Source organism: Protobothrops mucrosquamatus, unplaced genomic scaffold (assembly GCF_001527695.2).
Source record: "Protobothrops mucrosquamatus isolate PMUCROS unplaced genomic scaffold, P.Mucros_1.0 scaffold_174, whole genome shotgun sequence".
Lineage (NCBI taxonomy): Eukaryota > Metazoa > Chordata > Lepidosauria > Squamata > Viperidae > Protobothrops > Protobothrops mucrosquamatus.
The window spans coordinates 234,699-260,715 of record NW_015386250.1 but is presented as its reverse complement, the minus strand read 5'-3'; the positions used below and the strand labels follow the sequence as shown (position 1 = coordinate 260,715).

Genomic DNA, 26,017 nt, shown 5'->3' with positions numbered 1-26,017 from the left:
ATATACAGAATTACCCCTTCTAAAAACCAATTAAAACCCAAATATTAGTGGCTGTGACTATTTAAAATCATTAAAAATTATCCCTATTTAAAATTCACCCTAGGTCAGGCCCGCTTGTTGAAAAAGCCATGTCTTGAGGGCGCGGCGGAAGGTTAGGAGATCCGGAATCGTCCGGATCTCGGGGGGTAGTTCGTTCCAGGGTAGTTCGTTCCAGGGGCCCATCTGGCATGCGGAGATTGCAACATGGAAGAATTAGGCAAAAAGTATTAATTACTTAATAATTACTTAACTGGAACAAAATAGATATGTGCTGTGTTTGAGAAACTATGAAAAAGAGGAAGGGATTTAGCGTTCATTCAGATCTGTTAGCATCAGATCTTGTGCAATCAACAAATATATAAGGGGAGTGATGGTGTGAGTGAAAGAAAGAACTAAATTATATTCCAGAAAATATTAATTGGTGGCATCTATTGTAGATGCATGCAAATAGGAATCCATAGGTTGGTGGTAATTCCAATTTATACTCCAGAATGATAGATGCATGGATGCATGGATGCATGGATGGTTATTGTTGGATGCTATGGGAATAAGATGAAAAAATGCTCAAGCCATTTGGAGAACAAAATCAATTAAAATGGTGATCAGTGGACTACCTGCCTAGAAAAATGTGTCTTTTAGTTTTGAATATATGATTTAAACATTGGTCTACATGGCAAAGTAATGAATCAGGCAATACAGTTACTAGTAAAAGTCCAAGGAAATTAGTAAAGGATGCAACTGTGATGAGAGGTTCTGAAAATGGGACAGACCTTTTTGATAGTTTCAGGAGTAAATCTTGGGGAAAATGGTCATGAAAGTAAATGTACAAATGCTGATAGAATAATAGTGAGTAATAGGTTGATACAAGCAAAAATGCATATCGGAATATAGTTCTGCCCATTTTGTTATATGGCAGCAAGTGTTAAATATGCTTTAATTCTATAACGTTGAAGTAAAATCTGTAAACAGGAACTTCAGAATTTACTTTACCCCAATTGCATTTTCTTCTTCCTCCTCTACCACCAGGTCAGTGAATGAACTTCATTTTGTCTGTTGAATCAGGACAACACAAAGTACTTGAGTCTCCAAAATTATTATGAATTTGCAAAGCCAGGCCAAGCATACATAGCCATGTTAATAACATTCTATGTTGAAGACTCCCAAAATGGAGAAAATGGGACGCATTTATTATCAAGCACCAAAGAACTCTAGAAGTGTAAAACATTTGGTTATAAAGAAGACCAAAGACAAAAATAGACACACTATATTGTATCTGTTAACTGTAAAATCATAGTCTTCAGTTAACTTTAGTTGTCTTCTTCTTGAGCCTAATCCGTAATATAGAGTTGAAGTTATTCTATCTGCTTACTCTCTGGCTAAATTATGACCGTTGCTATACTCAGAAACTCTATAATAAAAACTGCTATTAACCTTTACATACTTTTAATTTCTTCCATAATCTTCATATAGCGTGAAGATCAGTTCCTTTTTTTTGGGCAGGTTGTATTTTTTAAAGCTAGCACAGCAGTTGAAAGGCTGGGAGGTTATTCTACTACGCCTACTGCTGCTCATCCATTTCAACCACAGGCTTCCAATAGTTGATTCTATTATGAGCTACTGTAGCTGTTTATGCTTATGGGGGGGATGGATGTAGATAGTAAGTCTGGAGGCAAAAAAGAAGAAGATAAGAATTGAATAATGAGTGGCAATATTACAAATATCATCATCCCACAAGCACAGCATCTAGCAAATATAAGGTTCTTGATACAGTTCATGGATAGCAGCCAGGAAGTAAGCCAGAACCATAAAGATATTACATAGTGAACATTGCTGTGACAGCATTCAATAGGTAACTGGAAATTTCCAAGTGTCTACAGCTTTCGTGTTAGTAAAACCAGTGGTTTTCTAAGATTAAGATCTTTTCCTGGAAGAGGGGAACTTGTGGTTAAGAAGCCCCTTATGGTACTATATGTGACATTTGGGCTCCTTGGTTCTTTTGTGGTTGCCCTAGATTCATACTTCAGAAGACTTGTTTTTGACCACATCCTTGCACATGCTAACTACTAGGGTCAAGCACTGTAACATCATGGCAGCTGTCTTGCTCCTTTGTTCCACATGTTCCTTAAAGGCTTTTATTGCTTTTCGCTTTATTTCAGTTCAGCTAAGACATAAATAATTCCAAAGTATTCTCATAAAAAAACTTCCTAGCTGAAAAAGAATGCATTTCCACCATTACTTTTATATTTTTTTTTAAAAAAAGACCTTAGATTAGTGTTAGTTCTTGGTTAAATCATTGCCCAAATTTGTCTATTTTTTTTTTCTTCATTTCGGGGAATGTATGGTTAAAATGTTGTATGAGTTGCTTGAGTTACCATCTTTCAGAATTGAGCTTCTTCTTAGGGATTTTTAGAAGAGCATTCCCCAACTCTTGTCATCGTTAACTAGCACATTATTTAGCTCTGCTAAAGAGAGTTGAAGTTCAACCCATCCAAGGGGAACTAATTAAAGAAGGCTGCAACAGAATGTGGCTATCTGGATGTCGTCAATAGATACATCGCACTTGCATGATACATTTACAAGAATCGAGGCTGCAGTTCTGTGCCCTTTTACTTAAAACAGGGGTGTTAAATGGCCGGCCCACGGGCGGATGCATCATACTGAAACAGTGCCCACCCCAGCTCTGGCAATGGGGAAAAAGTCGCGATATGTCACGACACGTCACGTGACGTTGCGAGTTTAACACCCCTGACTTAAAAGAAAGGTTTTTTTAATTCAGTAGGAGTTACTCCTGAGTAGGTATATTTGGGATTGTGTTGTTAGATACCATGTACCAGTTAGATATCAGTATCATGTCACTTCAACTGGTAAGATTTTTTTTAACTTTCTGATAATTTTAGGGTAATTGTATGGGTTATCTTTTGATAAAAACCAGTAGCTTTTTTTCCTTCTTTCAGTTTAGGTATATATCATCGTCTGCATGGAAAGTAACCTTCTCATCTATTTAATATAATTTGTATGTGACGGTAGTTACTGTTTAAGGATAGATTTTTCTGGCTTTAAACTATTCTTATCTCAGTCTTATGACTTGCTGTCAAGTATCTAAATTATACTATCAACTTACCCCAACCAATAATAATATGACAGAATACAATCCAAGATAATGATTTCCACGTTGGGAATGCAGGCTCCAGCTGAACTTTATCCATAACGTGCCAGTTCTCTATGAGTAGTTCTCTCAAGGAGTAGTTCAGTAGTGGAAGGAACATACATGCAATGGTCTAGAGCAATGTTTTTCAAACACAGCAACTTTAAGATCTCTAGAGTTAAAGTCCCACATCTTAAAGTTGCCAGAGAAATAAGTACCATTTTTTTTTTGTTTCATAACTGTCCCAGTTAACTGTTGTCTCTTAATTAAGTTTATATGGTTAGTGGCATATAAGTGCTTTGAAAATCAGAGGATGTTAAGTACCTTATTTCTCAACCCAAAGTAGATGAAAGGAAGTTTGATCAAGATTGCAGTAATTACTGATTTTTAAATAACAACATCAAAAATGAAATATAAAGAAATGCCAAATAGTCTGGCTTGACACTGTGCCTAAGAGAAGTGCTAATTACAAAGAACAACCAAGACATTGTAAAATAATAATAATACTTGGCAGGGTGGAGCAGGATGTGCCTGTGGATTGCTTCTCTAGAAAGAATGAATTGCTATAATGGCAATTGTCAAAGTGACATCCTTAAAGAGAAATATTCAGTCAAGGCTGTTTAAAAAGTTCAGAGATGCCACAGGAACGGTTGTGCCTGTAAGCTCTTGCAAACATGCTTAGGTCTGTCAGTTTAGTAGCTAGCATTAAAAGTAATCCAGCAAAAGTATTCTTGTCTGCTAGAGGATGAAAATGCTAGCAAGAATACCACATTATCAAGTGAAGATGAAATACATACATAGTTATATATAGTTTTTTTTAATAAATGGCCAGAATTTATTCCAAAATTAACTTTGTCCATTTGTGATGTTCCTGGATTCTAGAATATGTATTTTCTGGCGGGATCATCATCATCAGTTTTAGTAAAATCTTATAGGTGTCATATGACATGGAGAACTTAACTTCAAGATTAAAGAACAGAAAAACTCAGAACCAATCAGAATAGTGCTATGTATTTCTTGTTCTCATCTTACTCTTGTTTAGACTGCTTGACAGAAAGATTCAAGAGTGCTTTAGTCTACTGCGTAAGACACATATGCCATTAATCATATAGAGCATATCTATATCTATCACGTTTTTATCCTGCACATTCTGAGATGTCCAAGACAACTTACATGGGTTAATTGTGCTTTACTTTCACAATAATCTTAGGAGATAGCTTCGGCTCTGACTATCATCACTCTGATGGTATCCTATAAATCCTAGTGCATGAACTAAGACATTGTTTTCACAAGCTTAGTTCCACAAATAATTTCTCTATGCTGATTTTGTTATATAGTTAGTCAGTGTAGTGCTTGTGCAACACTATATACTGCAGAAAAAGCAGGGGCTTAATTACTGGCTTATAATCACTTAACTAAAACCAAAATTCCTTAATCAAGGAAAATAATTAACAATCCTTGATCCTAATCAGGAATAGTGCTCATCAGGTTACTTGCACATATCGGCATTGGATAGACATATGCTGAGCCAGGTATAGCTAAAATGACCATGAAAAACATTAGAAAAAGGTGCTGCACACCAGAGCACAAATACTGTAGAGCTGTTCTCTTTATATCCTTAAATCAACCCTATCTTTTTGCAAAGTTCATGCAGCTGATTTGAATTCTGCTTCCTGAGAGCTGCTTCCTGACGTGCATGTGCACATAGAGCCATTTCACAAAAAAAATGCTTTGTGCAACCCTAATACTTACACAAGTAACCCTCAGGTTAGGATCATTTATTTGACTGTTCAGTATTACGATGGCAGTGAAGGGAATTATGACCAGTCCTCAAAAGTTCCAGCACCCCCATAGTCATGTAAACAACATTTAGGTGCTTAGCAACCCATTTGCACTAATGACTGGTTGCAGCATCCCGTGGTCACATAATCTTGGACCTTCCTGCCAGCTTCCCACAAATAAAGTCAATGCAGAAGTTGGCAGTGAAGATCACAAGTCACTTGAATAAATCTTCCCTCGCCTGACCTTTCTTCACTTGCATGCACCTGTATCCAGTGATGGGTTTCAAATATGTGAACAACCAGTTCTCTGTGGATGCCGCTTCTGGAAGTCCATTCTGGGCCTGGGCAACAAAAAATTAGCTACCAGTTCTGCCGAAGTGGTGCGAACTGGCCGAATCCCACCACTGTCTGTACCCTCTTTTCTCAGCCTCCCTGCATTCGCATGCATGCATTCATCAGTACCCCTTTTTCCCTGGACCTCTCTGTGCTCGCACACTAAACACCCTCCATACCCCATTTCCCTGGTCTCCTTGTGCTCACACACATACATGTGCCCTGTACCCTATTTCCCCTGTCTCCTTGTGCTCATATACACACACCCTGCACCCTCTTTCCCTGGCCTCCCTGCAGTCATATACATGCATGTACCCATCCTGCACACTTTCCACTGCCTCCCTGAGCATTTGCCACACTTTAAGCGCCATCACCCCCCAACTCACGTGTGGCCTGCATAGGGCTCCACTTCCCTGCAGTATCCCCCAGCTCCTTACCTGGAACTCTCTTTGCTTTCCACTTAACAACCCACATATTTTGGGGTTACCACACCAATTGGGACTGCCTGAATTGCCCTCACTAAGCAATGCATTCACGTGACATCAAGTTTTATGACCACATAACTTAGCGATGACAATCCCAATCCCAATTACCATCATAACTCAAGGACAACCTGTACACATCTCAGGAATAATGGAAAAGGGAAGCAAGTATTTATAAATGGCTATTTTTAATTTATTGGTTATTCAAATACTTTCTACTGTGTTTACCACAACCTGTAGTTAACCCTAAAATATGTATCAGGCTACCTCATCTGCCTATTGAGTAATTTATCTGATGACCAGGAAGCAACAGTTATAGAAATACAGAGCAACTAAATGGTTCAAAATTGGTAGACGAGGGTGTCAACATTAATTAATGTGTTTATTTATCATATTTATATCTTATTACAACTGTACATAGACTCCCAGCAGTACAATAACAATAACAATGACAATTTTATACAATAAAACTAACAGAATAGATAAACCTAGCCTCTAAAAGACATTTGCTGATTAAGAAGCAGTACTAGCAAGTCCTGTTATCCCTATTCAGGCACTGGCAAAGGCATCAGCCAATGTTACAAATGCTATCACTGTCCTTTATCCTGAACTCTGAGCGATAAGGTCTAGATAATTCATTCTAGGGTGCCCCAAATTGGTCCTCAATCACTGTCACCACAACCTTTACCTTTACACAACTAAGGTAAGATTGAAGACCGGATAGTAATTGTCCAACACCTGTAGAACCTGGAAGGGTCCTTTCAAGAAGGGACAAGCCAACACTTCTTTCACAGTGGAAGGCAACACGTTCTCACACAAGGCATTCACAACCTCCTGGATCCACAGGATAAAATTGCCCCTCCCGACTACTCATTGAAAGCAGTTCATGAACAATAGTAAGCCAAAACTCAAATATTTTGAACACATAAAAGGCAAAGTCATTGGAAGAGCCTGATGCTTGAAAAAAAAAGGGAAGGCAATCAGAAAGAGACGACAGAAAACCAGATGGCTAGATACTATCAGGGATGAAATATGAGTTTACAAGAACCTAGAGAAGCAGCTATTGACAGATAGTCTTGGTGAAATGATGTTCACTGGCTCACAAAAAGTTGAAACTGACTGAATAGCGATTCCATCAGAGCAGTACTTTCATCCGTAAGAGGCAGTGCGGTCCTGAAAAACATGTTCAGCTAGCTGATTTCAGCTGCATTGAAAGTTATATTGAATAAGATGACATCTTGTGTGCACCTTCAAATTCTTTTTCATATTCCAAAAGGGTAGATGACTCCTGGGACAGCACAGGAATTTAAGGGTGTCGGTGGACTTGGTAATGGTTCCGAGATCAGATTTAGATAGATTTGCATATCCTGACATATCCAAGTTTATTGTATTCAAGCAGTATAGAGATAGATCGTAATTTTCTGAACAGCTAAATATTTCTAACATGTTCTTTATTTTCTTGAAAAAGAAAGTATGCCTTAAAATGAGGCGATCACTTCACACCTCTTCCCTTTTTCAAATATAAAGCACCAAAGAGAATTGTTCTATTAAAAGAAGCCTGTCAAACAGAGCCTGGAACCTCTCCATTAGTACCACTCTTTTTCTTCCCTAAAATGGTTTAAGCACACGTTACCTAGAAGTTCTTTAATTTCTAAAATAAGCATGCAGAAAAATGATTGGACAAAGGGGAAAGTTAGTTCTGAGGAGAAAAAATGTGGGTGTTCTTCTACCTGCTTATGTTACTGCGGAATCCTCTTAAAAAGCCAACAGGTAGAATGTCTACCTCACTCAGTCTCATCATTATTGCTATTTTGCCTATTAATTTTAGACAAACTTATTTGTTGGAAATAATTACATGAATCTGTTTTACAGTTTGCACCATATGTCTAAGAACTGGTGAGCTCCTAATTTGTTTCAAATTAAGTGTTTTGTTCATTAGTCCTTTTGTAATGTAAATATCTATATTTCTGTTTTTGTCTTTAGGTAGCAAGTAGGGTATGTGATTTTTCTGAATTCTGTAATTCATTCATTCTTTCAGGACGTCAGCGAATCAGTCAGCTAGCAGAAAATACGAGGTACTTCAGAAGAAGATTACGTGAATTAGGATTCATTATTTATGGCAATGACGATTCTCCAGTTGTGCCTTTACTTCTTTATTTACCTGGTAAAGTTGGGTAAGTTAATTCCTGCTTCACAAAAAACTGTACAAAATTTTCAGAATATAATTGTTAAACTCAGGTTTCATTTTGCAATTATTTTTAAAAGCTGTTAAGAGGAACGTAGGTAGTCACCCTTAACAAACTGGGGCTTTTCCCTCCCCTCCTTCCATGCAATCTTGTGAGGAAGAATAGGCTGCAAGTTCTCTTTGTTATGTTATTTCAGCAGTGGGTAAACTCTCACTTGTTATGTGATTAAAAATAATGAATAACCTTCAGCCAGAATAAGAGTCTCATCCTAATGGGGACAAATTTCCCAAAAAAGGACAGGCCTTTTTTTTACTAAGCTTATCAGTAGCCTTTTAAAGATTTACACGGTGTAAGAGTATATATGCTCAGGAATTTGGCACATCAATAAAGTTACACCCAAGGAAGTGGGAGATGGCAGGGGGAGAAGGAGATGATAGATAGATAGATAGATAGATAGATAGATAGATAGATAGATAGATAGATAGATAGATAGATAGATAGATAGACAGACAGACAGACAGACAGACAGACAGACAGACAGACAGATGATAGCAGGGGAGAAGGGGAGAGAGAGAGAGAGAGAGAGAGAGAGAGAGAGAGAGAGATAAGATGGGACAGACAGACAGATGATAGTGTAATCTAGCTTCCAATTTGGTGCATTTGTTAAAGGATCCTTTGGAGAGGATTCAAAAATGATTAATTAACTGCATATGGAAGCCACAATTAGACAATTTAATTAAAACCTATCTGGTTTGCTAAAAGCAAGCACAGAGAAGGAAAGCGAGACCTGAAGCCCCTTATTGTTTATTCATATGCCACTGAATTGTTAAAGTATACTAAATGTACCAAATAAATGTTTTTGAATGTCCTTATCATACATTCACAGTAACCTACTGTAAGGAAGAACTAACCGTAGCTGTAATACTGTTGGAAGGATTTTTTTAAATTAACATTGATTCTTATACCATCAGAATATGTATATGTTTTTGGTATTATTTTGCAATTCTTATTCTTTGTTCTTTTAAATATAATGCCGTTTTAAGAAAATTAGCTCTGTTTCACCTTGTTTCTTTACTCAGGACTTTTGTGAGACTCATGTTATCCAAAAACATTGGTGTGGTTGTGGTTGGCTTCCCAGCTACCCCAATCACAGAATCCAGGGCTCGGTTTTGTGTGTCCACTGTTCATACACGGGAGATGCTAGACACGGTAAGCACAGAGATAGACTTACAAAGCGAACTTCACTTCCTGGATGGACTTGGGAGAAGCCTCACTAGATTTCTCTTCTTTGTTGTAATTTTGCCTTCCTTGTTTAAGCTTCATTTGACCACAGAGCCTTTGGAGCTTTTAAGTTAGATAATTAGAAACATCAGAACACACTGCTGCTAAAAAGATAGGAAGTATAGATTAAGCAGTGTATTTTATTGAACCTGCTTGTATTAGGCTTTGAGTTTTTATAGAATTCTTAAATTGTCAAAGTGGAAAGGGAGCAGAATTATAAACATATATATGTATATATAATTTTATGAATGATGGGAGCCACACCCTTTAGAAATCCTGAAATCCTGTTAAGATAGATATTCACAACATTATGGACAATTGATAAAAATACAATGCTAGAGACATTCAGGACCTGTTCTCTGCAGTAATTTGAAAATAAAACCCTGAATTTTATGCTGTGAATTAATCCTAAAATTAATAGGAATTACCTCACTTGGCTACTAGTTTTGTGTGGAAGGCAAGCACATACTTTGGCCACAAAAAAGGATTTGTAAGTTTTAAAAAATCGGTATTATAACCATATAATTCTTCCAAAGTGTTTGGACACAGTATGGCTGTTTCCTTTTTCTTATTTCTTCTTTTGCTTTTTCATACTTCCATTGTATTTAAACCTTCTAATAAAATCTTTTTTTATTAAAATGAACACTGTTGAGCTATGACATGGACTTAACTTAATTCGAAATATCCCAGCCATCATTATTCCCTTCCTAAAATGGAAAGATATAAGAAGAGTTTTCTCATCTCTATCAAATATCTGTATATTGAGGGAGACATCCACAAGAATTCCTGGATATGCTTTCCTCCTGTCTCTTAAGTAAAAAAGAAAGTGTCCATGAACCAACATTTTAAAAAGAAGGTCACCAAAAATGTATTTTTATTTTTTAAAAATTAATGCTACAGCCATATAACATTTTAAAGAAAAAACTGATGTTTGTATTCCTTTAGGATTACAGAACCTTAATAAAAGTCACTTTTTAAACCACTATTCCCCCGGTAGTCTTTTAACAGTATGGCAGGTAAAATGATTCCATCAACTAGGCCAGACTTCCCTTCCCTTCCTGTCCATCTTTCTTTCCTTTGATGATGATGATGATAAAGTTGGAAGGGACTTTGGAGGTCATCTAGTCCAACCCCCTGCTCAGGCAGGAAACCCTATACCATTTCGGACAAATGGCTGTCCAGTCTCTTCTTAAAAACTTCCAGTGTTGGCGCATTCACCGCTTCTGGAGGCAGGTTGTTCCACTGGTTAATTGTTCTAACTGTCAGGAAGTTTCTCCTTAATTCTAGGTTGCTTCTCTCTTGATTAGTTTCCACCCGTTGCTCCTTGTCCTGCCTTCAGGCGCTTTGGAAAATAGCTTGACTTCCTCTTCTTTGTGGCAGCCCCTGAGATATTGGAACACTGCTATCATGTCCCCCCTTACTTTGTCTCTACTTACTTTCTCATGAGTGCTATAGAAACTATTTGGCCTCATGGGAGATGATGGTTGAACTTTCATAAGACCAATGTCCTCATGCAACCTAAAGAACAAAAAGAAAAATAAAACACTGTGCTGGCAAGATTCTATCTGCTATGGTGGCCAGAGTAAAAATGGCTAGTGGGGAACAGAATCCTACATCCTGGAAGGAAAGCACCAATCCTGTAGGAAGCCAGGTGGACCCAAGCAAGGGTGCTGATCCTCCAGTGCTCCTCCTCCTTGCAATATAGAACGTCCATAAAAAGTTTCCGTGTGGAAAATACCACGTCCCTATTAGATGACCTTTTTCCAGATTCAGCCTACCTTGGCTATAGCTTAGCAATATGGTGGAAGGTTCACTGTATGGAAAAATCCTCAATAACTCAATAAGCCATCTTCAAGATGGCGCAAGGAATGCAGGGATGTACGTAGTATCGCCACGTACTTTGACTTATAATGGTACAGTACTGTAATATTTTTTTTCAGATGTATTTAATTTAGTTTAATACTAATGTTAAACACATACTCATGTGCAATGTTTCTTCCCCCCAAACATGTTAATGCTGCTTAAAAGGCAGGTAAAGAAAAAGTTATGAAATTAGTATACCCACACAAAGAGTATGCTGAATACGTGTTGTGCCCCTACGGGGTCCTTAGTACCCTTTTCAAAACGATGCCTTTTCATCGAGATCAGAACCAGGCAAAATTCTAGTAACCCAGGGGAGCTTGTTAGACCTCATCAAGCAGCTCTCAGAAACCACAAGAAACTTGCAAATACATAATTTCTGTAGAACTTTCTGGAAAAAAAAATTGAATGAATTATTCATAGCAGTTCAACGTTAAATGCCGTACTAGAAACAGGCATGACTTTTTGTGTCTTTTTAAAAAATGCTGAGCCATGTCTTTCTAATATATTGAAATTGGATTTCAGGTCCTGAACGCTCTAGATGAACTGGGTGATTTTTTGTGTCTGAAATATTCCCGGCATGCTAGGTCATCTCGTCCTGAACTGTATGATGAAACAAGCTTTGAACTTGAAGATTAAGTTTCCCTCCCATTACAGAGAAACCGTCATGATGTTACAAGGAGGAGATGGGGATCTCAACAAGAGGAATGCATTTCTGTTTTCCCAAGGATGGTTTTTGCTTCACAGTTAAAGTGATCCAAGAGAAGCATTTTATGTCTGTTTTTACCAGATCGGATCCTGTCTGCAAAAGGACTAGAACATTGTTGCGGTTCTCTCACCAGGAAATACAAGTATTATTGTTATTGTTCTTATTATTAGACACCCTCCAAAGACTTTAACTGCTAAATCAGTTGCTATTACACAGCTCTTGTTGCTGTTTTAGGAGCAGAGTTTGGAAAAATTTAATTATGATAACACTTTTTAAAGTGAATTGGAATATCATATAATAGCTGAAAAAAAAGTTATCTTGTTAAATTGGCTCTTCTTTATAGAAGAGGCATATCTCCGTTGCAGCTTACCAGGATTTAGGCAAAAAAAAATATCCATCAAGTAGAAATACTTTGACATACTGAGTAAAGAGGAACCTGATTCAGGGGTAGTCAATGGTCTTTCATGGTTTTGGGTAACTTTAAGTATTATTGTTAGAAAGTTTTGAGTAAAGAAAAAAAACCAATTCATCTTTGCTGCTTGGTATTTTTAAAAAATCTTTTTATATTTCAATTGATAACCAAGGATAAGCCAAAAACAATGTTAATTCAGATTCAACATTGTTGAATTGTTTGAATTATTTCATAATTTAAAGGAGGATTACTTATTTAATTTTCAGGTAGGTTTTTAGAGTTGTCACACACAGTTTTAATAACCATTTCACTTTTTCCTATTTGCAATGTGTTAAGCTTTTGAATATGAAAAAAAGCAGATGTCATTTGTAAGACTTCTTTCTCCAAGAATATTTGTTTGCCCCGTAAACATACTGCTGAATCAAAATACTCAGGCTATTACAGAATATCCTCCTCAAAAGATCTTACCATTTGTGACTGACATCTTCAAGCTGAAAGAACTAGCCCATTTTACTTTATTACTTCAGTGAGATATGCTTAATAAAGGAGACCACAGTGAATGCTCTTTTCTGAAAGGTTGATATATCCATCTTTTTCTTGAGGTTAAAATTATTAACTGCTCTTAAAACATAACCAGCTGATTTGAAAACAGCATTTGGAGATTAAAGGAACAAGCAGATATAATTCCATTTCTGTTTCACCAAATGAATAAGACCAAGACTAATGAGAATATACCACTGTCTTCAGACTGTGGTCCAGCCTCAACAATTAAGGTCTCGGATAGCTATATGCACACACATACTCTAAGATAACTGGTTGAAAGGCATTTCTATCACTTTTGAGAGAGATACAAACCATCCTGAAAGTCTCACCGTACTGTAAACATGTCTGATGAAGAGATGGCTTAGCTTTCTGTGTCACAGATGTATTTCACTTTCATGTTCTTGAAAAGCTGTGGCATCCACTTAACACACAGCTGCAAAATTAGATTTAAGAACTGAACAATTAAATTGTGGAATACCAATTACAGTATGGGATTCCCGTGCTTGTTAAAGCAGCTTTGAGGATAAAACGAGGCTAGATTTGAGGTCCCTTTTTGTTATTCAGTTTAATAAAACTCAATAAAATATAATGTTAAAAATGGACCACTGTGCATTCCAGAATATCGGGTCTCCGCTTCAGAAGTATAGGAGGGCAAAAGGAGTGAATTGTACAGTGTTGTATGATTGTTCACGTTGGCGAATGAACTTGAGAAACACTAAACGGGCCCATGTTTGTGCATTATACTAAAACTACTGTATAAAAATAAAGGATGTTTTTGTGTGTTTTTTAAAATATTTGAAATTGGTTCATTTCTTGGTCATAAAAAAAAAATTGGCACAATGACTCAGGAACAATCTGCCCCTGATGAATGGCCATATGTTACAAAGAAACTGTGTTTTACAAGTGTTACAAAATTTTCAGAAGTCCCTGTTCCCAGTGTCTTTTCCTCCATAATTCTCTTCAACCACTAGCAATTGCTTTTGCCTGTTTCACTGTATTTCTATGCTTGGAACAGTCTACTAAGAGCAGATGCTGGAAAGAGCAAGCTGCTCTGATCATGATCAAAGAAAGCAGGACTCTGCCTTAATGCAGTACATAGTTACGCTGCCTGAAGCAGAAGAAATGTGTGTTGAATGAATTCTGAAGTTTGTTGTTAAAGCCGTCTTGATTTTTTTTGTTCCCATGTGCAGTATGGCCATTCACGTGATAACTATAATGGTGAACTTAAAGAAAAGCAGTCATCTTATCTGGTTTTGCTGTTTTCACCTTAATTTCTCCTGACTTGCGCTAATTTTCACATCTGTAATTTAACAGCAGAATCAAATGTTCCTTGCTACATCTGGAAATTAGCACATAGGACAGCTTCTTCTGCTTGTAACCGCAATCTAGTTTTCTGAGCTATTGAAAGCACTAAAGGGGTTCTACAAATGCAGTGACTTCATTTTTTTTTCTCTTTGCTTGAGTTAACATATTCAAAAGTGGAAATCAATGTATTTTGCCCGATAAGACCACCAAGAACAAGGGGGGGGGGGAAATCACACAAAAGAAAATCTGCCTCTTTATCATGATTTTCAGTAGCATGGTCTCAAGAGGACTAGAGAGCCATAAATAAGAGTGCAGAGGAGTGGTGGGATTCAAATATGTGAACAACCGGTTCTCTGTGTGGATGCCGCTTCCGGAAGTCCATTCTGGGCCTGGGTTACAAAAAGTTAGCTACCGGTTCTGCCGAAGTGGTGCGAACCGGTTGAACCCCACCACTGGTGCAGAGAATTATAGATGGGTCCCCATCCTGATCACAGGGTGACATGAAAGATGGTACTGATACAGAGATGGATGGACAGATCAGTTATATTATTCCAACATCAAATTATATGAACTACTATCTTAAAAAAAAAATCTCTTCTTCCAGGATAAAGAAATCTATCAAGGCCATCTGAAATGCACTGTGAGGATTTTGGCCAACCTCCCTAAAATCTTTTACTTTGCTTCTTGGCTCCAATGTTTTGGAAGCAGGGAAATAATATTTAAAATGTCAAAATACAGCAATTATAAAATCAGATCAAAAGAGCATTATTTGGTGCAAAAGAAGAAAACTGGCCAGAAAACCTATTGGGGGAAATTAATGATTGGCCATAGCTAAGAAATTTCTCTGTCTAGAGCACACTTGTCTCATTTAGGATAACAGAGGAGGACCATAATTGTTAAACCAAAGCAGTTTCAGCAGACGAGAACTATTAAGGACAAGAGTCCAGTGCTCAGAGTTTTAATATTTGTCTAACACAGTGTTTCTCAACCTTGACAATTTTAAGGCATGTGGACTTCAACTCCCAGAATTCCACAGCCAGCATTGCTGGCTGTGGAATTCTGGGAGTTGAAGTCCACATGCCTTAAAATTGTCAAGGTTGAGAAACACTGGTCACTCTAACAGTTTCCGAAGCTGGAAACGAAGATCTCTGTTTAATATACTTGGACCCTAAAAGGTGCCAAGTTTTCATAGGGATTACAAACACTCCACAGAAGTTCAAGAAGAGCAATATTTTTAAAAATAAAACTCCATAAAAATAAATATATTAAAATGAAAGTCCAATGAAACTGCTTATAAAAACCCGATGGGCCAAAGCTGCACGTTATAAGACATCTACAAAATGATTCAGAAATATATATTGCAGAGGAATTGTCGGTGAAAATGACAGAATTTTCAAAAATTGAAAAACTGACTTGTATTAATTAGGGAAGAAGCAACAGGTATTTTTATTTGTGACTGGAAATCCTTTATGGCTGAAAATGGGGGGGGAAACAAAACTGGTGATTCAAATCAAATCGAAGACGGGGTACAAACAAGTAATTTTTAAAGTGCTAAAAATATTAAAAGGATATATAAAAACGAGTCCCAAAAAATCTACAGGGAGTGGTAAGAATATTAGATGGATATAGAGGAGCATAAAAGTATATGGAAACTAAATCCATCAAAGTACAAAGACTAGTTTGTAGTAGCACAGGTTATCCTCATCTTAAGTGATGCTGCACCAGAACCTGTCAATATATTGTACCAAGACTGAATGTCTGCAAGCAACACGGGGTGTAGAATTGTCCTGGGCACCCCAGGTACTTATACAGTAATGGTAAAATGAGACTAGTACAAATGTATTGGAGGAATACGTGTTCTGTTGTTTCTAGGCATATAGAATCTCTCCAAGTAGGACATTTTCCTGTATCGGCCTTACATCTCATTCTGGCAGGTCTAGATCGAAAATGAATGAATGAAACCCATTTAATAGCAGTTAGCAGTCCAGGTTTCCTAAATCAGTATGGTGGCATGGTGGGAGAGGACGTCAATAACATTCTAGGTTAGAAGTGTGACTGGTCACTTGGGTGTCAAGCAGATGCACTGTGAGCCAGCAGCTGGGTGGGTAATTTTTGTAGTGGCACATGTTCTTTGCGCACATGTTCCAGCTCTACCTTCTCTGCCATCTGTTTGTCTGTCAAGACTCCCTTCTTGTGAATGGGCAGGAGAGTTTGTAGTTTTGGCAAAGCGACCAGAAAAAAATCAGAACATCACGGACAGCAAAATGTGAGTCATTGGCAAGCAGGGACCCCAACCCTTTAGCAAGGGGAGCATTCTCTGGCTTGCCCAGTGAGAGAAGAGACGGGTCAATCTGTTTATTCTGAGAGTTGGGTTCCCATAGAGCCAAGAGAGGCTCCTGAATTTTGGGAGCAGATGAAGATGTATCTCCAGTTGGGTTTGTGTGATGGAATGCAGTCTGAATTCCCAGGAGGGAGGGAGGGCATTCCAGAGGAATAAGAGGCAGCTCAGTTCAGATAATTTGTGTGAAAGAAAACAGGTGATGGCAGTTCTCAGATTATATGCTCCCTATAGATTGCAGGGTGCTTCTGTTCAGCAAGATTCTGTCTATCAGTGTGGAACAATAAATAAATCTACTTGGAAGAATCCCCATGTGTCTTTCTCGGTTTGGGGAGCCTGACAGTTTCTGTAGTTCTTGGCTGAGGATTGTTTTGTTTGCAAGGCAGTTTCTTTAGGGTATTCCTGGATATTGCTGGAGTGAAGATCTCAAGAGAAATCATTGTCAGTACAACTATCCTTGTCACTGGTGAAGAACGCAGAGTAGTGTGTTGACAGCTTTTGGTGTCCAAGGCACAGCAGAGGCAGCGATATGAGATGAGCACACCAATGGGGCAGATATATTGTTAATGTTGGATTTCCATATCACTTATCAGCAATGGGAAGATATGTCAGAATTGTTTGGATGTCTGCTAGTTTCTTCCTCAAATTAATGAGTTCCAAGTTTATAGATTTAGCTTCCTCCCTTCTTGGAACTTTGGTCAGCTCCCTTAGTTTTGGCAGAATCTGGCAGATTTACTCCCTTTTAGCTGTACATTTTTATGGTTATTATCTGCAGTGTCACAATCATTTGTCACTTTCCTAGTTATGAGGTCGTGAACTAAGTCAACCTTAGGGATTTTGACAGTTTGGATGTGCTGAGTCTGCCACAGGAACTCACACTCATTTCTGTGAGTCTGTTGGGCAGAGGTGATTGTTTGAAATCCAGGAATATGCACTTAAAATTTCTTGAATTGGGTCAGTGGTGAAAATCTTTTAAATCAATTGTTCTATTTTGGCAGTTTTGGAGCTGAGATAGGGAGGTCACAATTATCTCAGCTGTTCCATCTATGCACCTTCTGATGGATTTCTAGGAGGAATTGCCTCTTTTAGAGCACGTGGTGGTGGTTGGCTGCTTCTGGGTACACTATTGACATGGGAAAGGCCGCTTCTGCTGCCATTTTAACCCCTCCGATTGCCCTGGAGATTTTGCAGATGGAGGGCTTGTTGTAAAGCTGTCCACCTTGACTGAAATGTCACTTAGTCATCGAAGAATGGGGATCAAGTTTTCTGCAGACAAAAGGCAGACCTCATGGAATGAATAATGTAGTTGTGGGGGATACAGGAGACTTGTTCCAGAAGGTTATCTCTGCTACCATCCTGCTCCGAGAAGTAACTTGGGCTGAAGCTTTGGATGATCAGGTGGGGGAACCCATCTTATTACTGGCTTCTGTGTTGTCATACTCTTTAGGGGTAAAGGGGATCCTGAAGCTATAGCTCTGTTACTTACAGTTTTAGTGGTGGGGAGATAGGAGTCAATCCTCATCTGTTTCTCTGCTTTATTGGATTTATGGAGCCCCGGTGTCATTATTAGAGCTGGCCCAAGTTCTTTACTTGCCTCTTGGTGACATTTTTAGGCCATAGGACTGAATCAGAGAAGTGAGAGGGTGGGAGCTTATTTCAGGAGCTGCTAGTTTGTTGCCATCTTGGCTCCTTCTCGAACCAAGATAATAATAATAATGATGATGATAAAGTTGGAAGGGACCTTGGAGGTCATCTAGTCCAACCCCCTGCTCAGGCAGGGAACCCTATACCATTTTGGACAAATGGCTGTCCAGTCTCTTCTTAAAAACTTCCAGTGTTGGAGCATTCACCGCTTCTGGAGGCAGGTTGTTCCACTGGTTAATTGTTCTAACCGTCAGGAAGTTTCTCCTTAGTTCTAGGTTGCTTCTCTCCTTGATTAGTTTCCATCCGTTGCTTCTTGTCCTGCCTTCAGGCGCTTTGGAAAATAGCTTGACTTGACAAGATGCCATCTTGGCTCCTCCTGGTGGTTTATGGGTTTGATGATTAAAAAGGGTAAGATACGGAAAGAAGGGAATCATGATGGAATCTTAAAGAGGGAGGGCAGAGGATAAATTTATTTCTCCTCTGGTGAGATCCACTTTGCTATGCTTTTTGTATAACGAAGGTTATCAGATGAAATCCACTTCATTATACTTTATTTTTATTTTTATTTTCTACCTGTTCACCACTTTTTTTTTACTCTTTTTTTCTTACACTTCATTATTATACAAAATTCTTCAACGAAACTTAATAAAAACACCTTGAATTTCTTTTAAAATATTCATAAAGCTCAATATAACCCTCCTTTCTGTCAAGGATCTCAATAAGGTGATATTAGCTTGTCCAATTTTCCTCTCTCACCATTATCTGGAACAGAGCTCTTGGTTCAAGAGGATTGAGCAGGAACGGACTTCTTTTACAAGGCACGTCGTTAGAGTAATGTTATATCCCAGTTGCTGAGGCAAACAGTGAGCGTTTGAGCGTAAATTAACTGCCATTCTTGCATCTAATATGAGCAACATGGTCAGAGAGTGGCAAAGAGAGTTAATTGTAAGGAAAACAGCACTTCCTTACCTGAAAGGCGTAGCTTGGATTAAAATGGTGCAACTGCTGTTGTGTCAAACTATATTTATTTAAAAAGAAAAAAAATAAATAGAAAATAGGCAATACGTAGGAATGCTATTCACCAAAAAAGCCAACACAGTGCTAGGCTGCATTAACAGAGGGATAGAATCAAGATCACGTGAAGTATTAATACCACTTTACAATGCCTTCGTAAGGCCACACTTGGAATACTGCATCCAGTTTTGGTCACCAGGATGTAAAAAAGATGTTGAGACTCTAGAAAGAGTACAGAGAAGAGCAACAAAGATGATTAGGGGACTGGAGGCTAAAGCATATAAGGAACGGCTGCTGGAATTGGGTATGTCTAGTTTAACAAAGAAAAGGACGAGGGGTGACATGATAGCAGTGTTCCAATATCTCAGGGGCTGCCACAAAGAAGAGGGAGTCAGGCTATTCTCCAAAGCGCCTGGAGGCAGGACAAGAAGCAACGGGTGGAAACTAACCAAAGAGAGAAGCAACCTAGAACTAAGGAGAAACTTCCTGACAGTTAGAACAATTAACCAGTGGAACAACCTGCCTCCAGAAGCGGTGAATGCTCCAACCCTGGAAGTTTTTAAGAAGAGACTGGACAGCCATTTGTCCGAAATGGTATAGGGTTTCCTACCTGAGCAGGAGGTTGGACTAGATGACCTCCAAGGTACCTTCCAACTTTATAATTATTATTATAAAGGAAGGAATCTGTTTTCTAAGGAAGGGCTTGCTGTATTATCTGCAAACCAGATCCAGTGAAACATCCTTTTAAAAGTTATTCTCTTGGCCTTTCAAATGTAAATCTTCTCTCAAGACCATCTCTACCTCGTCAGATAAAATTTGTTCTATGTCTGTCATTTTTCAATAACTTATTTTGGACATAAATGTTCTATGCATAGAAGCAGACATACTTATGGATAATGTGGATATACTATTTTCTGATTCCATTCTTCAAAAGACTCCTTCAATATTTTCATTGTTACAATGTTTTGCAACAGATTTGTAAATCTTTCCTCTACATAAAAACGGTAGTCCACTCTAGTGTCCAGTTTTGAAATCATGAAATTGTTTTTCTGTGTTTCTCAAAAAACTAAAACAAAAATTATTTCCCAAGTGAAGCTGGTTATTTTTATAATTCCAAAATCTGATTGCAAAAGTTTCAGTGCTCCAATTTTATCTCGGCCCTTAGTCAGTTTATAACTTTCTAAGATCAGAATCTTATTTAGCTTTTTGCTGTTTATTTCAGTATTCTCACATTCTTATTCTTAAAATTAAAAAAAGTGTTCATCCAAGGCAGACTCCCCCAGCATTTTCAAACTTGTCATTCTGAAGATCTCTAATAGCTTAGAAGTAGTTCATTAGCAATTTCTGAAAGTGAGTGGAAAGTGTAAGTTTGTGAACCTAGCATCCTTTAAAAGTCTGTGCTGCAGCTGCCAGCAAGATGATTACTCCCATTGTCTCCTGGCGCTCCAACCCATGGAAAACTACTGTCCTGTGGTCTCCTCATGAGAAGCAGCCATCTGGAGCACTTGTGAGTGATCTCCTGTCTTCTCCTTATTTCATTCCAAGGAACCAGTCTACTCACTGGTTCCTTGGGCTTTGCTGTGGTCATCAACTCAGTTTTGCAGAGCCACCTTCAGTTCACCATACCTTCTCCAGAAGCTCACCAATTCCTCCTAGTTTTGAGGAAGAAAAGCTCAAAATAAAATTAAGTTCTAATTTGAGTTCTTGCACTTTAAAAGCCAAAAAACAAAATCTCAATTTCTCACCCTGCTATGTTGCAAAATAGAGCACTCTTCATAAACAAACAAACAAACAAACAAGCGTGTCCTTGCCCTCACCCCCTGGCTTACAAAAAAGGTGTATTGCTGGATACCAAAAGGTGGACTGCTCCTGGTTTAGAACAATCAGGACTGGGATTAGAGTTACAAGTTACAATTCTTATCATATGGGGTAAGAATCTGAGAGTGGTCTCAATATGTTTGAAGGGGGCCAAGATGAGGCAGTCTAGTTTAGACTGTGTGTTTTAGAAACACGAGAACCTGAATAACAACTATAAACCATTGAAACCATCAGAACAATTTGTTCTTCCTCCACTACAAAGTGAAGTTTAACTGGGCACATTGCAGTTGAAATAATCTGGTTCTGCCTCATATTTATAAACTATCTTGATTTTATCTCTGAGGATGTCAGCAAACCTGGCCAATAACCATAGGAAGAATTAGCCTGTAAGCAGCAAGTTTCCCTCCAATTCTGACTGTATCTCTCCAGTGCAAATTTCACAACTCATCTCAGGAATCTCGAGAACTAGAATATTGGCGTGAAAAAAAAGCTTGTTCAGACTTCTCCATTTCTTACTTTTCCCAGGAGTTTGCATCCCACCAGAAGGAGCACTCAAGATCTTTGTGACAGATGGTTTGTAGGCAAGAATATCTTTAAGGGTAATAAAAGAAGCTCAAGAAGGTGGTGGCAATAAAGCTCCATCTTTTTTCATATCTGCTATATTGACCTCTCCTCTCCCCTGTATATGGCCCTGGCTGTAAGCCAACTTTTCCTTGTGTATAGTTGGGATTCTAGGTGTAAAGGTATTTGAAATAAACGGTGCCATGGGCTTATTTGCCACATGAAAGTATGGCTGTATTTTGATTAGAAGTAATTAAGTAAGTAAGTAATAAGCAAGCAAGCAAGGTCACATGCCTTCATTGTCTATAACTAGAATTGGACTAGCTCTTGGCTTTGCAAGAAATAATAGCAAGTGAAACATACTGTACAAAGTCAGTATTTCTAAAATGTGCCAAAGAAGGTCTATATTAATATTTTTGGTTTTGCCTAATGCACTTCTTTGTAACGTGGGTTCTTTCTATGGCCTATTAATATAGTGCACCTCCTATGCATTTATCTATTGTTAGCAGCAAGGGAAAAGATGGGGAAAAAATTGCTTCTTTCCTACAACTGTTTATGTGCCTCAACTCATACCAGGCAGGTGCCAGCAGTAATATTAGTTTGGCTTCTTGATTACTTTTGTTTGTGTGGTGGCTCCTCCAATGGCTGAGTTTGCCCTTGCATGAAGTCCTTTATGGGACTGTTTTTCCAAACAGATTCACCGGGCTGCAGTCCTTGTATTCTTAAGACAGGAAGAGGCCTGGATTTCCTTTCTTTCCATGATCCACATCAGTTAGCATCCAGTCAGGAGGTCTGTTCAGGATGAAAAGAATATGGGATTGTGTAAGTTTCATTTCTTTCAAGAGAGGGAAATGTCTTTCTTTTCAAAGTACCTCTTTCATTTCCTGTGCACAGAGTGGCTTTGTCCTGAGTAGGATAATTAAGTTGTTGACCTTCCGCAGGGGTCAGATGGTGCTTCCTCTAGGAGAAAGATAAAAACTGTCAAAAATGGGCTTGGAAGAATGCCTGCCAGATAAGTGACGTTCCATAATTTCTGATAAATGTGCAATAAAGGCAATTTGTAATTGTCTGCAATCAGCTGATTCAAGGTTTTTAAAAATTCTACCTTTTCTGCTTTGGCTGTCTCCTCTCCCTGGAATTTGATTAGGGAGACTGCAATTGGATGCTTGAGAAGTTAGATTTTAATCTTTTGCAATTTAATTGTCTGTCCCCTGGCCACAAAGTGGTTTTCAAAAAGGTACCCAAACCCAAGGAATTTGCAATGCTAAGATTTATATCTCATGTTCTTTTTATTTGTTTTATAGGATTCACCCCTGCCTACTGAAAACTAAATTTCAACAATTTCACATCAAATCCACTGAAAACTTGTTCAATGATTCATTCAACTTTTGACTTTTTCCCCTTTTAAATAGCAATTTTAAAATGTTATTAGATTGATATTCTGGCTTACTCTGGTTTATGGAACTCAAGGCAGTACCTAATGTTCCCTCCTCCTATTTTTCCCACAACCATCTTGTAAACTAGGTTGGACTAAGAGAATGTGACTGTTCCAAAGTGACCTAGCCACTGTAAGGGAGATCTAGAACTTACAGTGTCACTATTCGTAATCCAGCACCTTACCACTACATCAAATGGGTTCTCATGAAACGTGAATTCATGCAATTTAATACTTATTATTTATTTCATTCAATTTATGGCCAGTGTTTCCCATTTTGTCAATTAAAATTATTTTGGATGGGAAGACGACTAACATAATGATCAAGGAGGGGAGCAAGCAACTATTTAACACCAGTTTATTCAGAATTCAATGCAGATCAATAGTGTTCCTCATGACCTCTTTGTTATAGGATCCCTGCTAGTTTACCAACAGAAAAGACAAAACATTTCATTCACACTGAAAAATGAAGTGATGTTCACAAAACGTACAATATTAAACTATACATGAATATTCAGAAGTAATAATTATCATCTTAACAGAACTGTAGGGTCACTATGATTAGAGAGAATGTCACCAAATAGCCCATTTTTATTCTGAAGTCCAGAAACTGAACATTGAGATAAGTTTCACTGCAGCTGAGTAAATGCTGTATCATGATCTGTCCGCTAGTTCAGCATGTTTGTATGAAACATGAAATGAAGAACGTTGTTCATATTTTTCATATGTCCCTACTTACGTGGTTGCTTCTTGAAATCATAGAACCCTAAAATGTAAGCATTGGAAGCTATCTCGAAGATCATCTAGCTCAGTGATGACGAACCTTTTAGAGACTGAGTGCCCAAAATGCAACCCAAAACCCACTTATGCATCGTCGAGTGCCGGGTGGGTGTGTCCCATTGGGTGGGTGTGTCCCATTGGGTGGGCGTGGCTGCGGTGGTAACGGCAGACTGGGTGGGACTAAAAAGTTCAATCAATCAATTCCAACTTTGCAAGATCTTTTTTTCCCCACGAGAAGTTGAAATTGACTGATTGAACCTTTTTTTTTTTTTTTTGCACATGGTGGCGGAGGCCTAAAGTGAAAAGATTTTATAAAACCCAGCTGAAGGCCTAGGACTAGGGCGATGGCGCGCGTGCCCACAGAGAAGGCTCTGAGTGCCGCCTCTGGCTCCCGTGCCATAGGTTTGCTGCCACTGATCTAGCCCAACCCTCTGCTCAGTACCAAGAATCCACTACTATAACTTTCCTGACAGATGGCAACCAGCCTCTGCATGAACACTTCCAGTGAAGGAAAGTCCAAGGTAGTCTGTTCCATTGCTAAGCTGCTCTGTCAGATAGTGTTTTAGGTATAGCAGTTTAGGTATATAGCAGTGTTCCAATATCTCAGGGGCTGCCACAAAGAAGAGGGAATGAAGCTATTTTCCAAAGCGCCTGAAGGCAGGACAAGAAGCAATAGATGAAAACTAAGCAAGGAGAGAAGCAACCTAGAACTAAGGAGAAACTTCCTGACAGTGAGAACAATTAACCAGTGGAACAACCTGCCTCCAGAAGCGGTGAATGCTCCACCACTGGAAGTTTTTAAGAAGAAACTGGACAGCCATTTGTCCAAAATGGTATAGGGTTACCTCCCTGAGCAGGGGGTTGGACTTGATGACCTCCAAGATCCCTTCCAACTTTATTATTATTATTATTATTATTATTATTATTATTATTATTATTATTATTATTATTATTATTATTATTATTACACGTCCTTCTAGTCTTCTGTAACCATCTCTTTCTGAAGACAACATACCTGTATCCTCCAGAATTTGTCCTGACAATGACATACAATCCCTTCCCTTAGAAATGTATATATGGCTAAGGAAGAGGACAAACAAAGCTTTTTCACCTCAAAGGCTTCTGACTGGCACATTGAGAGGAGAGTACTTTAAAAACTGACTTGAATAGCAAATCAGGCAAGGCCTAGGGGAAAAAAAATCTGTTATTCAGAAAAACTTCCAAAATTATCTACCTTAATACAAACAGCTAAGTGTGGGGGGGGGGAATAAAGCATTTCAGGGCATGACCTGTGCAACAGGTCAGGGTCTTTCAAACCCTTTTTTCCATGAAAACCTGGACTTTTGTGAGAATTTCATGAGGGGGCCTCAAAGGAGGGGGGGAATCACTGGATTAAAGCAACTTTTCTAACATTACAGCTTTGCCAGTTGATCAGGGGTTCTAAGATTTTTTTTTCAACTAAGTTTCTGAAAAGATTTGAAACACCTTAATAATAGATCTCACAATCATGCCCTGAATTTAGCTGGCTATGAAACTAAACAGGTTCCCAGGGCTCACCTGTGCCTGAAGGTGGGCCAGTGATTTTAGTTCTAATCAATGCCTTTAGCAGAAAGCTATAACACTGGGAATTACTTCTCCGGATAATGTGGCATCTTGCATATAATCCAGATGCTAGTATGTCATACTGCATTTCCTGATGCAACATAAAATCTTCCTCAAAGCAAGCCGGGCTCTTCATGAACACACTGTTGACTATGGTCTTGCTTTCAGGACCAATTCAAAGTGCTAGTTGTTCCCCCTTTAAAGCCCTGCATTACTGGGTTTTAGGGTACCTACATGACAATCTTTCCCTCCCAGATTTGGCCCAGCCCATGAAATTACCAATGGAACCGAGGGGGGGGGGGGAGAGAAGCTGAAAATATACCTTCTCGCCTTTTCAAGTAATTGGTTGGGATATAAGTGACCTGTAAGACCTGTAAATAAATAAATAAGTACCTAAATAAAACCATCATGAAAAGGAACGAGCCCCAAGTTCCAAACCTTAGAAAAGCTTTAAAGCGCCGTGGTGGCACAGTGGTTAGAATGCAGTATTGCAGGCTCATTCTGCCAACTGCCGGCAGTTCGATTCTCGCCGGCTCAAGGTTGACTCAGCCTTCCATCCTTCTGAGGTCAGTAAAATGAAGACCCAGATTGTTGGGGGCAATAAGCTGACTCTGTAAACCACTTAGAGAGCGATGTAAAGCACTCTGGAGTGATATATCAGTCTAAGTGCTATTGCTACTGCTATTTAAACACTATCGTTCCACAGTGCACAAGAGTGCAAATACTGTAAAGGTTGCTGGGCTAATAAT

The 26,017-nt window shown here is 38.5% G+C and overlaps 1 protein-coding gene across 1 annotated transcript in view; it reads left to right on the top strand.

The window, feature by feature from the left end:
• The window catches only part of SPTLC3 (serine palmitoyltransferase long chain base subunit 3), a 50,531-nt gene extending 38,636 nt beyond the window's left edge, over window positions 1–11,895 (top strand). The window contains exons 11-13 of the mRNA XM_015822395.1: window positions 7,819–7,954; window positions 9,046–9,175; window positions 11,633–11,895. Of these exons, the coding sequence (XP_015677881.1) occupies window positions 7,819–7,954; window positions 9,046–9,175; window positions 11,633–11,746 (380 nt within the window). The 3' untranslated portion in view covers window positions 11,747–11,895. The remainder of the gene's footprint in view (window positions 1–7,818; window positions 7,955–9,045; window positions 9,176–11,632) is intronic.
• The last annotated feature ends 14,122 nt before the right edge of the window (window positions 11,896–26,017 follow it).